Here is a 14991-nt window from a genome sequence, read left to right as displayed (position 1 = left end):
AACTTGGATCACATGTTCTGCCTTGTCCTAAAAGGATGCCCAGAGGGTGAATTCCCCTGAGCTAGATTCCCTCTTCTTCAGATCAATATTCATTTTTTTTCTTTAAAGAGCATGCACTGTTTCTGGTTAATTGATGCCTCAGCCTGAGCTTTCATTTCTCTTTATTCCTTTCCCGGGAAGTTAAATAGATGGGCAGAGCTAATGGAGGAGGGGGCAAAGGGCGGGAGGAAGCCTCTTCCAGCTGGGATTTATGGCTCAAATCAGTCTCAGCCTCTCTGAGCTGGGGAGCCAGAGGCCTCTGTAGTTGGGCTCTGTGGAAATGTGTCTCCTGGATCAGCCAGAGGAGGAAACTGATAGCATCTTATCTCTTAGGATCAGGCTTTGAATGGGACTCCTGATTCAGAGGGTGTCTGCTGCTGGTGGCTGGGGGAGTCAACCGAGTGGGTCTGCAAGAGGGGGTCCTCCCCACCCGACTAGCACAGTTGAGAACTGCTCTGAGCCAGATCATGAACAGTGTCAGGGGTTTGCCAGGCAGACGGCCTCTCACAGGCAGGAATTCCCTCTTGAATGCAGTGGAGAGGGGACAAGGCAGACTGACCTTTAATTCTGCTGAACTGAGAAGCTGGGATCTGTGGTCTGATTGTCTGAGAAACCCCTGACCCAGGAACAGTCAGTGGGGGGAAGCCAGCAGCGGTCCATGGCCACTGCCACCCAGTGTTGCATATTTCACAGCTCTGCCCCCAGATGGTCCAATCTATGACCACTGAGTTTTACTGCCCACCACAGCCAACTTCATGGCCAGTGCCACGTGCAGCGTATTCTATGCCAGCCCTTCCTTTGTCCTTAGATGCATGCTGCCTGGAGTCTCTAGAGTCCTTATTTCCAGCTCCCTGCATATCCAGCTCTGCGTGGCTAGCAAGCATCTTCTTCCTTGGGCCTGTGAGACAGCGTGGGCTCTCAGAGTCTGGGATTTGGTGGGAATTCAAATGCACCCAAAATTATGAGCCCTGCTCTACATAAGGAGCATGCAGATGTGAAAAGTCTGACCACACAGAAAAACTCCCCAGACTTTGGGATCTCTGCCCTCATCAGCCAGCTAGTCCCTCCTCTAAGGGTGGTTTCATAAACCCACATCTCAGTGTTGATTTTGAACGTATATGGAGCAGATTGGATGAGCATCATGGAAAATTTACCAAGCTCCAGCCTGACGATTGTTTTATGTGGCACTTAAGGGCCAGATGTCTAACAAGAGGGGTTCCAAAGGCATTTCTTTAACTCTGTAAATTAATTTAATGGGCAACATGGTTGTGCGGTTACTATTTAATGGTTCTGGTGATAACAACAAGGGGAAGACTTTCATTTAACTAAACAAGCATGAGCTATATAGAAGCTCAGACTACCAATTTTGACTGTGACTCCATTTACACTGTTCCTTCCGGGGACATACATGTTTGTAGTGTTTTTCCATGGAATAAAATGAGTATCCCAGTGGAAAGTATGTGTGTGAGGGAGAATGGTCAACTCACCTTTGACATATTGGTGCCATTTATGCAAATCTGAATTTTCGGGTATGTGTGACTATGACTTTTTTGCTGCCCCAGTAGCTGGGCTTATTTCTCTGATTCTTCTGTCCACAACACACTTGATTTCAGGGATGAAGGAATGGGGGACAGAAAGTACGAACCCACCAAGAGGTCAGCACTGAAGGCCACAGATCCCCTGACCCTCCCCTGCGTCTCCCAGACTCACTTTATCCCCACTTCCCAGATTGGAAACTGAGATTGTTATATACCCGTGAATCCTAATCCCAAGTATTATTCCTGGCCCATCATTGGCTGTTCCCTTGGGGAGAGTAATCTTGATCTTGTGGTCTTTGTTCTGAGGGAGGACCTGGGCCAGGAGTGCTGCTGGTGGGAGAGACTGAGGCATGGTAGGCTGAGGATTTCTAAGTTGGGCAGACTGATAAAGAGAGAAAATTCCTGAGGATGACACATCTTCCGTGAAGTGACCATTCATACCTCCTGAGTGGTCTTGTCCTTGGGGGACCTTGATGAGTAGATTTTCTCCATCTCCCCGACAGACCCAGGAAAGGTGTTTTTAGCCTAGGAGAAAGCTAATCCAGTTCCTGTTCTCCCTAGAGGTCCTTGGAGGAGTCCCACTGCCACCGAGAATGGCTAAGTGTCTCAGCCAGGCCCTCTGGGAGCAGCCTCCAAGAACTGCTCCAGCCCCCACTCCTGCCTCTCCCCCACACGCTGCAGTCCAGTCAGCCAGACCTGAGCAGGCTGTTTCCAGCTAGCCAGGGCTCTGCCCCTTGGCCTGAGCTAATTTGCTTCCTAGGGACACATGCAGCTTCCATAATGGCCCCTCAGAGATGCCTCGTGTCTCCCAGGGAAGCTGAGCACTCTGCATGCCTCTGCTCTGCACATCTGTCCTCTGCAGGACGGTAACTTCCCCTTGACCTCTTTCCAAATAAGAAGCTCCTGGGGTGGGGGGGCACATCTGTTATCCTCCTGTCTTCACTAGCAAGCAGGAAGTGTGGCCCCCAGTGACAGCATCTGCTGACAAGATGAAAAGGTCCCAGGAGAGAAAATTCCTCAGAGGATGACACCTCTTCCAGGCCCCAGTGTCCTGGGATCCCTTGAGAAACAGCTTAAACTGCCACCAAGAAATAGATATGATTGACATTTGAAAAGGAAGGGCTGCTAGGTCCTCGAAAGAGACTCTTGCATTTGAAATACTGTGGCTTACAGAAGTTCCATGAGACCCCAGCTTTCCAGGTAGTGATCTGGGAAGAACAGCCTGGGCAGGTCAGAGGCAGCCCCAAGGCCCGGAGTGCAGTCTGCCTTTTACCTGTAAGATTTCTGTTGATCGGCAACTGGCACTTCTAGAAAGAGGGTAATGCCTGATCTTGTGTAAAGAGCAGGACACCCATGGTTGTTTTGCCCTGGGACAGACATTACCTAGAGAGCTGAGCTTCAAGGGAGCCAAGGACTGAGCCGTGAGCTAGGCCCTTTCCCATGCCGCTTGCATTTCTAAAGACTAGACTTTTGCTTCATGTATCTGCGCAGAGGTCTCAGAGACATCACGCAGCCCCTGCTCCCCACCCTCCAAACCTGCACCATGATGGGCCTGATGATACTTGCTGCTAAGAAAATGGTTTTGAGGGGCAGGAACCGGAGACTTTAGGGCAGTTCAGGTTTGGAAAGGGGGGCTCTGGCAGCAGAAGTAGCTGACAGCAAACCTGGATGGCTCTCTTGTGCCTCTTTATCAGTCTGCCCAAACTAGGCACCCGCCACCCACATCCCTTCCCCGTTTCTCCTGACCTGGTATTAGCCACCTCCCCGGCCCAGATCTCAGAATGGCAGGACTGGAAAGGACTGGGGTTAGCTTAGCCAGCATCCTGCAGGGACACACATGCTTTCAAGCCCCACAGGGCCCTGCTCCCTACCCAGGAGCTGAGGGTGTGAGGTCAGGTTCATTCTGGCCCTTCTGCAACCCAGGGCCTTTGGGACCCTCTGACCTCACCTGAGTCAGAGCCCTGTTAGAAAGGTTCAATCAGATTGATTGACAGATCATGCAGTTGAACTCACTGATAATGGGGCTGAGCATAGCCTTAGTGCCACAGCCTGTTAACGCTAGGAGGACCTTCAGGATGTGTCTGATCTGGGTTGGTCCCAGCTGTGTTCCATGAGGTGTCACCAGGAGCAGTTCCAGCTCCACAGTCAAATCCCTGTGAGTAATGTTGAGGCAGTAGAGAGCATGTGTCAGCTGGGCACTGTGGTGCATGCCTGGAATCCCAGAGGCTTGGGAGGCTGACGTAGGAGGATTGTGAGTTCAAAGCCAGCCTCAGCAACTAAGTGAGGCCCTAAGCACTTAGAGAGATCCTGTCTCAAAATAAAAAAGGCTGGGGATGTGGCTCAGGGGTTAAACCCCTCTGGGTTCAATTTCCTGTACCAGAGGGAGAGAGAATGAGAGGAGGAGAGAGAGGGAAAGAGAGCAGGTGTGAGCAGCGTATGAGTAGAACAGGGGGCCTGGATTCAGACACCTGAAGCAAAATTTTGATACTTAGAGTATAGCCTTGAGGAACTAAACTCTTTGGGCCTGAGTTTCTTCTATAGATTTGAAATTATCCCCAGACTATTTAAAAAAAAAAAAAAAGAAAGAAAGAAAGCACTGGGTACAGGGGCGGGGTCGACCTTCAAGGCCCCCACATTTCACATATGCCCATGGAACTCATTATACCCATCAAGCAAATTGTTCCATGAGATGTACTTTGGAATTCCAGAGCTACCGAATTTAACCTGCAAGAAATGACAACCCGAGAGGTGAGGCGAGCTGCCCAGGGTCTCATAGCAAATCCATAGCTGGAGAATTGGAACAAGAATTAGGTCTCTGACTCCCATTCCCATGCACAACACTCTTTTCACCCAACGAATGGTGGTGACAATAATGTCATAACAACTAACATTTACTGAGTGTTTACTTAGTGCCAGGCATGGTGCTGAGCTCTTCCTATTCCTCATCTCACTTAACCTCTTAACAGCTAGGTGCCTTGTTGAATCCATTATGCTGAGCTCCGAGAAGGCAAGTAATACATCTGGCACCACACAGCCCGTGAATGGTAGAGCCAGGCCCCAAAACCTGGTCTGCCAGCAAAACCCCCACACGGTATACCTCCTGAATGTCTCGGGCAGAACCTTACCCTACACCAGGGGTGGTACTCCCGAAAATACCCATGTAGCCAGCCCCGTCACCGTGCGTTTCTCAGGATGTCTGAGTTTGCGGTTTCCCGGCCTCGGCTGTGGGTGCTGGCACAGCCCCTGATAGACTGCTCAGCACCAGTCTCTCCTGCCAAATGGTCTTGGCCAGAACTGGCTTTGACGGCAGCTCTGAAGGAAGCTGCTGTGGCCCAAGGGCCTCTTGTCAGCCTGAGATCAGGACAGGCCCTTAAGTGCTCCGTGCAGGGCTCCCTCTTAAAGAAAGATGCCACGGTCGGTCCACCCAAAGGCTCCTTTGTCTGAGGCCCTCACAGCCCACACGCTCGTCCTCTGCCCCCGAACGCTGCTCTCTGCAGGCATGAAGAGCTCCTCTGTTCATGACCACGCCGGGCTGTGAGGCTGGGTGGCAGCACTGGGCTGGCTGGCACCCTGGGCCAGCCGAAGCCTGCCCTCCCCTGCCCTGCGTCTCTCCCTTTGCCTTTGGGAGCTGTGGTCCTGCCCTGTACACAGCCCAGTTTGCCGGCAATGGGTTCCCCACTGCTCCCCAGTCCCAGCCCTTAGGTCCCCCCTGGGGCCTCCTGCCCTCTGTCCGGAGCCCTTACGCCTCATGTGCCTGACGTCCTTCTCTGACACGTTCTCTTTGTCCCTCCCTCTCTATGTCTGTCTGTCTGTCTCCCTCAAGTTTTCTGTTCCTTTTCTTTCTACCCTTCCTGGTGGAGAAAACAGGAAATAGCCTGGGCATTAAATGCTCCCTTTGGGGACAAGGTCCACGCATCCTACATTCCGAGCAAGGGACTTGACTCTGACACTTAACTCATTTATAACTTCACTCTCCCGACAGCTTCGGTGTTCCCATCCTGACATCTCCACATCCACATCCATCTCCAGGACAAGATGTGGTGACACATCTTTAGCCATGCTATCTGGAGAGCAGGACTAGCCCTCCCCTCCCTATAATAGCAGGGACAGCCCCGTGTCCCACATACACCAAAAGCCCTCACTGCGGTCGGATGAGTGGAACGTGGCACATGGGAGTTCCTTGGCATGATGGGATCTGGAGACCCTTGGAAAGCCAGGGCTCTAGAAGGAAAATCTAGGGAGTCGCAGAGTGGCCTTGCCCCGTCCTGCCCCGTCTTGCCTGGCTGGGAGTTTGGCCCTGAGAAGGGCCTCCTGATAGACTGGGTGGCTTTAGGTGACAGACTGGAGAAGAGCAGCTCTGCCAAGAGTCAAGCCACGGCTTCCCCTCCCCTGGGTTCTGCCCGTGCCACCCAAGGCCACACGTGTTTTATTTATTTATTTATTTCTGCCTCCTCATCCTGTCCCACTGCTATTGGGCTTCCCACACCAAAGCCCTGATCATTCATCCATCGTTCATTCACTCATTCATTAGACAATGTCCACTGAGTGCTTGCTGGGCTGCAGACACCCTGCTAGGGCCTGGTGAAAATCAACAGAACAGACTAAAATCCCCGCTGCGTGGAGTTTAACCCTGTGTGCTCTTTCCACTCTCCCTGAGAGCCTGCGGACAGGCCTCGTGGCCCTCTGAGCCTCTGTTTCCTTGTCTATAACACAGGGATGGGAATCTTGCTCCCAGGGAGCCATCATGAGGTGGCCACATAGAGAGGCCCACCGTGCTTAGCACAGGAGCCACCAGAGAAGGACATTACATCTGAAGGCCCTCCAGGGAGGTGTGGGGTCCCGGGAGGCAGAGACCTGTGACGGAGTCCTTCCATATGGACCTGGAGACTCCTTATCACACTCCTATGTTCCTGGATTCCAGTTCCAGGTTTTTCTCTTTCTTTTACTGTCTCCAGCCCTGGGTTCCCTTGAACACACCCCTCAGGGCTGCTTTGGCAGTGATCTCTTCTGTCCCTTTGGCCCAAGGGACCCTTCCTTGCCCCAGTATTTCTCCCCACACTGAATGGAGGAAGGGGCCCAGGAAACAAGGCTACGCCTGGCCTCCCCCCCACACCCTGCTTTTGGGTTGGCGGGGCTGCTGCAGGTGTGCAGCACCTGCGGGAGGACAGTACCACCTGAGACCACAGCCCCGCCCCTCACCACAGAAGGCTCATCCTCTCAGTCCTCCTGGATGACTGGCCCACACTGGCCACACCCTTGCCTTCACTGTCACTCCCCATGGGGTACCCACTCCTCTCCTCTCTACTTCTCCAAATCCCTCCAGCCAAGGCCAGGCCCACTGTGGTGGAAGCGTTTCACCCCATCGCGGGGCAGTGTTCCCCAGGCATGCTCAGTGTGGCCAGGGAGCCCTGCTAGGTCAGGCGCCCCACACCCTCTCTCCTTCGCTCTGTGTGCCCAGGCCACATCAACCTTCCTCCAGCTCCTGGAGCCCCCACACTTGAACTCTGCCCACCTTGAGCAGTTCAATTTTTCCCAGGCTTTAGAATTCAGCTACAGAGTCCTTCCTGAAAGGCCCCATCATCTTAGGTCCTGTCAAACTCCATCATAGCTTCCTGTTGTCTTCAGTAGCAGCCAATAAATAATTAATTGCACCAACAGTATTCAGAGAACATGGCTATCTAGTGCAGCTGGAGAGGGGCTAATGGGAGGTCAGCCTGGTAAGACGAGGCCTCACATTGCTGGATTCAGGAGCTCAGGTTTATCCTATGAGCAGGAGAAAATTCCTCCAGGGTTCATGAAGAAGGACCAGTCCCTGAGGGCCCTGAGACCTAGGGTTCAACGTCAATGTGTTTTGCTTGGTTGGCTGCTTAATTGCTCAGCTGGTTGGATGGTCGATTGAATTATTGGCTGGATAGTTGATTGGTTAACTGATTATCTTTTTTATTGTCCAGTTGGTTCGTGGAGTATTGGGGTGTTTGTTTAGTTGATTAATTAGTTGGCTGGTTTGTTGGATTTTTAGTTGAGATGGATGGATGGATGGATGGATGGATGGATGGATAAATAATAGCTTCAGTAGTCAGCTAGTTAAGTCATTGATTGACTGGGAGGCTGGTGACTGGCCGGGTGACTGTGCCTTCCCATCACTGTTGGCTCACGCCGGCACTCTGGTTTTCCTGTCCCAAGCTCATGGTGCCATTGCTTTCTGTCTTTCCACAGGCACTGGTCCGGCTCCCTCCCCACATTTCACAGTGTGATGAAGTCTTTCGTTTCTTCGAGGCCCGACCTGAGGATGTCAACCCCCCAAAAGAGTGAGTGGAAGCTCAGGCCTTTCCTATGCGCTTGGGAGTTTGAGCCAAAGCCAGGGAGGCTGAGGGTGTGGGAACACAATTGAGGGGGAGCTAGCAATGCCAACCCGGCTAAGGAATGACATGTCAAAGGAACAAGGGACGGTTTATTGCTCAGGCTCCTTTTTGCCCAAGATTGTTCCTAATTTCTCTTTGCCCTTGTGCTGGAAAGTGCTCCCTAAGAGTGCTTGCTGTGCAGGAGCCCGGCCTGTCCATGACCCTGGGTAGACAGGCTGACCATATATCAGCCAAGTGCCCGCCTGCCTCCCTCCCAGAGATGCTTGCACCTTCCCGGGCCACTGTGCAGCCCCCGCTCTATCCTGAAATGTAAACACGGATCTGGTAACAGCATATTTTGACTCCAGGGCGACTGCAGAGTGGCTTATCAAATTATCAAAGCCTGTGGATTTAATTGGAATTTTGCAGATAACCTCGGTCTCTTTCAAGTGTGCTACTCTCAGGGAGCCTCGGGATTTCATGGGGCTGAGGTGGGGGATGTCTTCTTCCTTTTCCATCTTACAGGGAAGACAAAGTCTGCGACAGCACAGGCTTGGTGGGGGAGGTGAGCAGCAGCCCCTGGGCTTTGATCCCTTTTCTGGCTTCTGTTTGGAGAGCCAGGCCCCTGGGTGGCAGCCAGCGGTTGATCTTCAAGATCATTGGCTCAGCGCAGAAAGGATGCTCTACACAGACGCCTCTGATGGGCTTGGCACAGAGCCATGGTGGTCCTGCCTCTTCATGTGGCGACCCCAGGAAGGTTGCTGTGGAGTCCCATGTCCCCTCCTCTCACTGTGAACAGTGGCTGCCACATATCACTGCAGTGTGCAGAGCAGTGCTGAGCCTGGTCAGGACCCCTGGCTCAGACCCCAAGCCCCAGCATTCTTGTAGACTAATTTCTGTGCATCACATCCACCACCCAATGTGTCAGCCAACCCTGGGGGCACTCTCTTCAGAACACATCCGTGCTGGACCCAAGTCTCGCCATCTTCCCTGCCTGATCCCCCCTGCTTCTGCCTGGCTGCCTGTGATCAGATCATGTCCCTCTCCTGCTCCAAATCCCTCTGTCATTCAGAATCCAGTCTGCCTGCACCTGCCCTCTGAGCACACCTGTGGCCAACCCCAGGCTACGCAGTTGCGAAGTGTGGGCAGCAAGACCTGGCCTGGCACGCTGAGCCCCCAGGAGAGCCCCTCAGCCTGCTCCACTCTGCCTTCCAGTCTTTACCTATTAGCTTCTTGGTGCAGCTGGCCCTGGCCTCCCTGCTTGAACTCCCCAGCACTTACTTGCCCCTCCCCAGCCTCCTCTTTCTTTATAGAAGCAACTGTCTCACTTGTGACCTGTTCTCTGACTGCTGTGGTCTGAATGTGGGAGCCCCGCCAAATTCAGTGTTGGAACCTAATACTCAATGCAACAGTATTAGGGTGAAAGGCCACTAGGGGGTAAGTCACAAGGGCTCTACCCTCACAAATGGGATTAGTGCCCTCATGAAAGAGGTTCAAGTGAACCTCCTTGCTCTTTCTACCATGTGAGGACACAACTGGAATGTCCTACCTATGAGGTATGGGCCTGCACTAGACACCAAATTTGCTGGTACCTACCTTCATATTGGCTTTCCATCTTCCAGTGATAAGCAGTGAATTTCTGTTGTTCATCAATTACCTGATGTAAGATATTTTGTTATAGCAGCCTGAGCAGACTGACACTATCTGTGTTTGTTTGTTATTTGTCCCTCCCGCTAGAAGGCATGCTCCAGGTGAGTAGGAACTTGGACCTCCCCTACTCACTGCTACATGCCCAGTGCCCTGGGTAGTCCTGGTCCAGAGCAGATCATCAGGAAGAATCTGTCGAATGAGTGACTGATGTCATTCAGTTTTTATTATAGTCTTACATGGTAGTTATGACTATGATGTGATTTTACACATCATGACTTTTTTGGTACTGAGAATTGAACCTAGGGATGCTCTACCATTGAGTTACATCCCCAGCCTTTTTTATTTTTATTTTGAGACAAGGACTTGCTATGTTACTGAGGCTGGCCTCAAACTTGCAATCCTCTTGCCTTAGCCCCCCCCAGTAACTGAAATTATAGACCTGCACCACCAAGCCTGGCTCAGACTTACTCTTTTAACCATGCCCTAACCCAACTCCCGGTTTATGTCTCCAAAGGTTTTGCAGCACCTCAGCTGCACCCCTCCTGAGCCAGGGCTGGTGGAGCCTCCTCAGTCCCTTAGTCCATGTGAGCTGCTGTAACAGAACTCCCTAGACCAAGTGGCTTACAAGCAACAGAAATTCATTCCTCACAGTCTGGAGTCTGGAAGTCCTAGATCAAGCCACCTACAGATCCAGTGTCTGGTGAGGACCTGCCTCTGGCTTCATAGGTGGCTATCTTTACCATCTCCCATGGTGGATGAGCAAACAAGTCATCTGGGCGCTCTCTCTCTCTCTCTCTCGCTCTCTCTCTCTCTCTCTCTCTCTCTCTCTTTAATATTTTTTTAGTTGTGGATGGACACAATATCTTCATTTTATTTATTTATTCTTATGTGGTGCTGAGGATCCATCCCAATGTCTCATGCATGCAAGGCAAGTGCTCTACAGCTGAGCCACAACCTAGCCCCTCTGGGGTCTCTTTTATAAGGCACTGATCCCTTCCATGAGCACTCCTCCATCATGAGCTAATCCCCTCCTAATGCCATCACTCTGGCATTAGGATTTCATACATGAATTTAAGGGGGACACAGGAAGTGTTCTCATTCTTGGAAGATGAGTAGGAGTGTAAGTGTGTGCATGGGTGTGGGTGTACACATGCACACTGGTGTGAGCCTCCTGACAGGGAGGGAGGAGCAGAAGGGGAAGGGACGAGTCTGCCTCCTTGCTCTTTCCCTCTGTCCCCTGCACAATATTATTTCATTTAAATCTCAGAGTACCCCATGGAGGCGGAATTATTGTCCCCATTAGACCAATGGGGAAATGGAGGTGGTGGCAGTTACAGGGCCACCCAGGCTACACAGTCGAGAAGTGTGGGGAGCAAGACCTTGAACCCAGGCTGCCTTCCTGGGGAGCCTGGCCACCATCCTGTCAGCCCATGAAGCTGGCGGGAATGCAGCCTGGGTGGACTAGCATTTTTTCTGACAATGAGGGTGAACCTGACCAGGTGAGGTGGCATACCTCATGTACCCCAACCCCGTCGTCACCCCTGTGCATGGTCTCCCTGCCCAGCAAAGCATCCTGGGGCCAACACCGCCATAACCCAGCCCCCGAGGTTTGCTCTGTTTGAGCTCCGGAGTTTCTCTCCTTGGCTCCTGGACAGAGGGGCCTGTCATCTGGCCTGGCTTCTGCAGCCCAAGGGGTACCCCTCAAACAGGGAGCCCCTCTGCTCTGATCTCCCTAGATGCTGCTGGACATGTGGTGCCCTTATGGCCAATGAGTGACCAGTCTGGCAGGACCTACACCATGGTCAACCAGCTGACCCAGAAATCACCCCTTTGTGTTCCACTTTAAATCCTCATCCGATGCAAACGATGAATCTAGAAGGTTCTCAGAGGGAACTCAGAGCCAGGTCTGAGGATGCAGCTTCCTGTTGGAGAAGGATCAGGGCAGGTGCCCCACCCCCTAGGCCTGTGACCTGCCTTCGAATCTCTGCAGTGCCCTGGCCCCCTGCCACTCCCTGGCTCTTAGCTTGCCAGCTGCTGGCTCCACCCCCATGCTGTGCCCGGCTCCCCCTCCCCGGAGCAGCCGCCCTCCCCAGCCACCTGGGCCTGAGCCTGCTCTGTCCTCAGCCTCCAGCTGCCAGTCCAGGGAAACCCCCCTAAAACCAGCTTCCTCAGGCTGGCACCAGCCACCCCAACTCTGCTTGTGGGTCTCTCCCCACCACGTGGAGTCCAGTCTCTGCGCCCCAAGGGCCCGATATCTCATAAGTGTTGTTTGGTTGCCGATCTGTGCCCAAGCAAAACTAGGCCATTGAGCTGTTATACACTGGACTGCCCTCCACCCTGCTGATGGTCAGAACTCTGGTTCAGAGGCCAGCTCTGTTCCTTGCCCCAGGTGAGTGGCACAGCCCATCCATGCCTCAGTTTCCTTATCTGTAGAGTAGGATAACAGTTCCTGCTTCAGCCTGAAAAATGTGACAAGACCCCGTCTCAAAATAGAAAAAACTGAGGTATAGCTTGGCAGTGGAGCACTTGCCCAGCATGTGTCAGGCCCAGGTCCCCAGTACTGCAACAAGAAAGAGGAAGGAAGGAAGGGAGAGAGGAAGGGAGGGAGGAAGGAAGGAAGGAAGGAAGGAAGGAAGGAAGGAAGGAAGGAAGGAAGGAAGGAAGGAAGGAAGGAAGGAAGGAGCCTGAACAACACAGGTACAAGGCAGCACCGCCAGCACCCAGGGTCTGCTATCATTACAGCAGCAAGGGCATCTGTCTACATCCCCAACCCCCTATACCTTTATCCACCACTGAAGCCACATACTTGCCATCTGTCCCCACAGAGCTGTTGCTCCAGCCTCCCGTCACCACTGCTGGCCTCTGCTTTTGGGCCAAACCCATGGGTAGGGGTGCACCAGGACTTAGTACCCCCACATTGCAGACAGGATATGGAGGCTGAGCTGGCATGCCTCCCTCTTGTCACCCAGTGTCTGCTTGTCCAGCTGGCTGTCAGCTCACAACTAGTGACCTCCTCTGTGACAGCCCCTGTGGCATAGAAGGTGGTCCGGAGGGTGTCCTGCTTCCTCCTGCCCCCTCTCAGCCCCAGGCCCAGGCCTGTCCCTCAGCTCATGTCTTCCTGTCCAAGCTAGCCAGGATTCTGATTAAATTCTTGAAATTGCATGAGGAGCAGAGCCTTGCTAAACTGGTTTTTGTTCCTCAGCCTCAGAGCCACAGAGCCACCCTCTGTTGTGGCCTGGAACAATGCCCCAATGTTCAGAGGGACCCGGGGTGAGAGGCGATGGGCCCTGGCCAGATCAGGATCACTCCTGTCCCAGCCTGGCAGAGGCCAGCTTCCATCAGGGCCAAGGGCGCTGCTGGGAAAGCCCCTGCCCAGCCCTCACGCCCTGAGGCAGAGTCCACCCCAACATTCTTGCCACCTGCCCTGCCCTTGGGACACAGGGACAGGCAGAAGATAGGGGGCATCCCATGAGGAGGTCTGATGCGGCCAGAGTGCTGGGGTGGAAGCTGGGCCAGAGCTGGTTAAGGAGGCCGAGGGGCTGGCCTGGAGGTGCCAAGCAGGCGCTGAGCACCTGTGGTGGCTGAAGAGGCCAGACTCCAGGAGCTTCACCTCTTTGCAGACGTGTCACCCCCTCCCCGGCCCCTACCTTGACTTTTCGGGGGGATTGTGAGGACAGACTCCAGGAGAGGAGAAGGGAGGGCAAGCCTGGCCTTAGAGGCCCAGCAGGAAGACCCAGCTCGAAGGCAGGTGTGGCAGCACAGCCAGGCAGCACTGGTCCCAGAGGGTTTTCAGGTCTGTCCTGCTCAGAAGGCTGTTGGTTGCTGGGCTTGTGTCTGACTGCTGACATCTGGGGTTAGAGTCCAGCCTGCCCCAGTGAGCAGCACCGATGACATGGCCTTTCCTAAGTCACAAAGTCATAGCTCAAATGCAGCTAAGGATGACCTGAGGTGACAAGTGTGGAGCACACAGCAAGGTGCTGAGTCAGGTCCTCCTCCTCCTCCCTTCCTCTTGGGGGCTGGGGGTGGGCAATGGAAAGTCATAGGGAGAGCCCTGGAGGGAGGGAATCTCTGCTGCAGCCTTCCCTCACTCAGCAGGTATTTATTGAGCACCTACTGTGTGCCAGGGACTGCGAAGGCCAATGAACTCAAAGCTTAAGGCCGTCATTCAGTTAAAATCTTAAAACTGAGTTGAATTAATGGCTGTCAACACCCAGCTCTGCCTGTGGCCTTGAATGAATTACTTCTCTTCAGGTCTCAGTTCCCGCATCTGTGCACAGGGCCAACCGCACCACTGGGCAAGGCCGCTGTGGGCTCCAAGGGATATGTATAAAATGCCTCTGGCATCCCTGGCCCGTCCAGATGCTCAGTCAGCAGGCCTGGGCTTTCTTCCCCCTCTACCCACCCAGGCCAGGGTCCAGAGGAGCTGCTCATCAAAGGCATGAATGGAAGTGGGTGGGGCTGAAGAAGAGAGCAGGACAAGCCCACTGAGACCTTGGCCTCAGGAGCGCCCCCTGTGCCCCCCATGCCCCCCCCTGTGCTGACTGTCGTGGGTGAGGCTGCTCCCTTCACCCCTGTCCTACCAGGCACCCTGCTGGCACTGGGAACTCTTGGCATCCCACATTCCTGTCCTGGATTGGGGATTTGGGTAGAGAACCAGCCCACCCCATGCTTGCCTGAGCTCTGGCCAGACCCTCATGAGCAGGACGGTTCAATGCACCCTGCTCATCTGGTGAGGGATATGAGCCAACCTGTCCTTGCAGCTACCCCGTCACCTCCTCCCTCGCCTCTGGCCACTGCACAAATAGCTTCTTTATGCTGATGATTGAGAGAGCCAGCTGGATCTAGAGGCTGTGGGTCCGAGGGAGGCTGGAAGAAGAGGGGCATGGAATTTTATGTAAGTAAGTCCTTCATCCTGGGTGGCCAGGTGGCAAGAAGGTGCCCACAGGAAACCATCTACCCAACTTGAAAGGGACATTAGCTCTGTGGAGCAAGGACTTCCATGGGTCTGCTGCTGTGCTGGGCAGACAAGCTGGAGAGGAGTGGATTCAAAACTGTCTGGGCTCAGCTCCTACAGCTAAAGCCCACGAGGACCACCTCCACGGACAGCTCTGGGGACCGCCTCCGGGTTTTCAGTTCTCCCACGCAAGGGCAGAAGAGAACTATCAGGGAAGGGTCCTGTTATGGAGGAGTAGCTGGGTCCCCCATTACTTTCTCAGTCTCATGCTTTCTGTGTTTCCCTGAATCCTCAGCCCTGGGTGGGTGGTCCTGGTGTGCAGGTGCTCAAGGTCCCCACATGCCCACTCCTCACTCCCAAGGCCCACAGTGTCCTCTGAAGCCTCTCAGAGCCCTAAACCTGCTCTGCTATTGACTCGTTCCTGGTGGCCTCACTTCCCCTGAACTCGTCAGGGCTGCCCTCTGAGTAA

The 14991-nt window shown here is 53.6% G+C and overlaps 1 protein-coding gene across 2 annotated transcripts in view; it reads left to right on the top strand.

Annotated features, from left to right (window-relative positions):
• Nucleotides 1-14991, top strand: part of Sh3pxd2a (SH3 and PX domains 2A) — a 215285-nt gene that overhangs the window by 99531 nt on the left and 100763 nt on the right. For both annotated transcript variants that reach the window (XM_077799000.1, XM_026401179.2), the window contains exon 5: nt 7794-7885. In XM_077799000.1, the coding sequence (XP_077655126.1) occupies nt 7794-7885 (92 nt within the window). The remainder of the gene's footprint in view (nt 1-7793; nt 7886-14991) is intronic.

The sequence above is a fragment of the Urocitellus parryii genome, chromosome 5 (genome assembly GCF_045843805.1).
Source record: "Urocitellus parryii isolate mUroPar1 chromosome 5, mUroPar1.hap1, whole genome shotgun sequence".
NCBI classification, from domain to species: Eukaryota; Metazoa; Chordata; class Mammalia; order Rodentia; family Sciuridae; genus Urocitellus; species Urocitellus parryii.
This window is presented reverse-complemented; position numbering and strand designations above follow the sequence as displayed.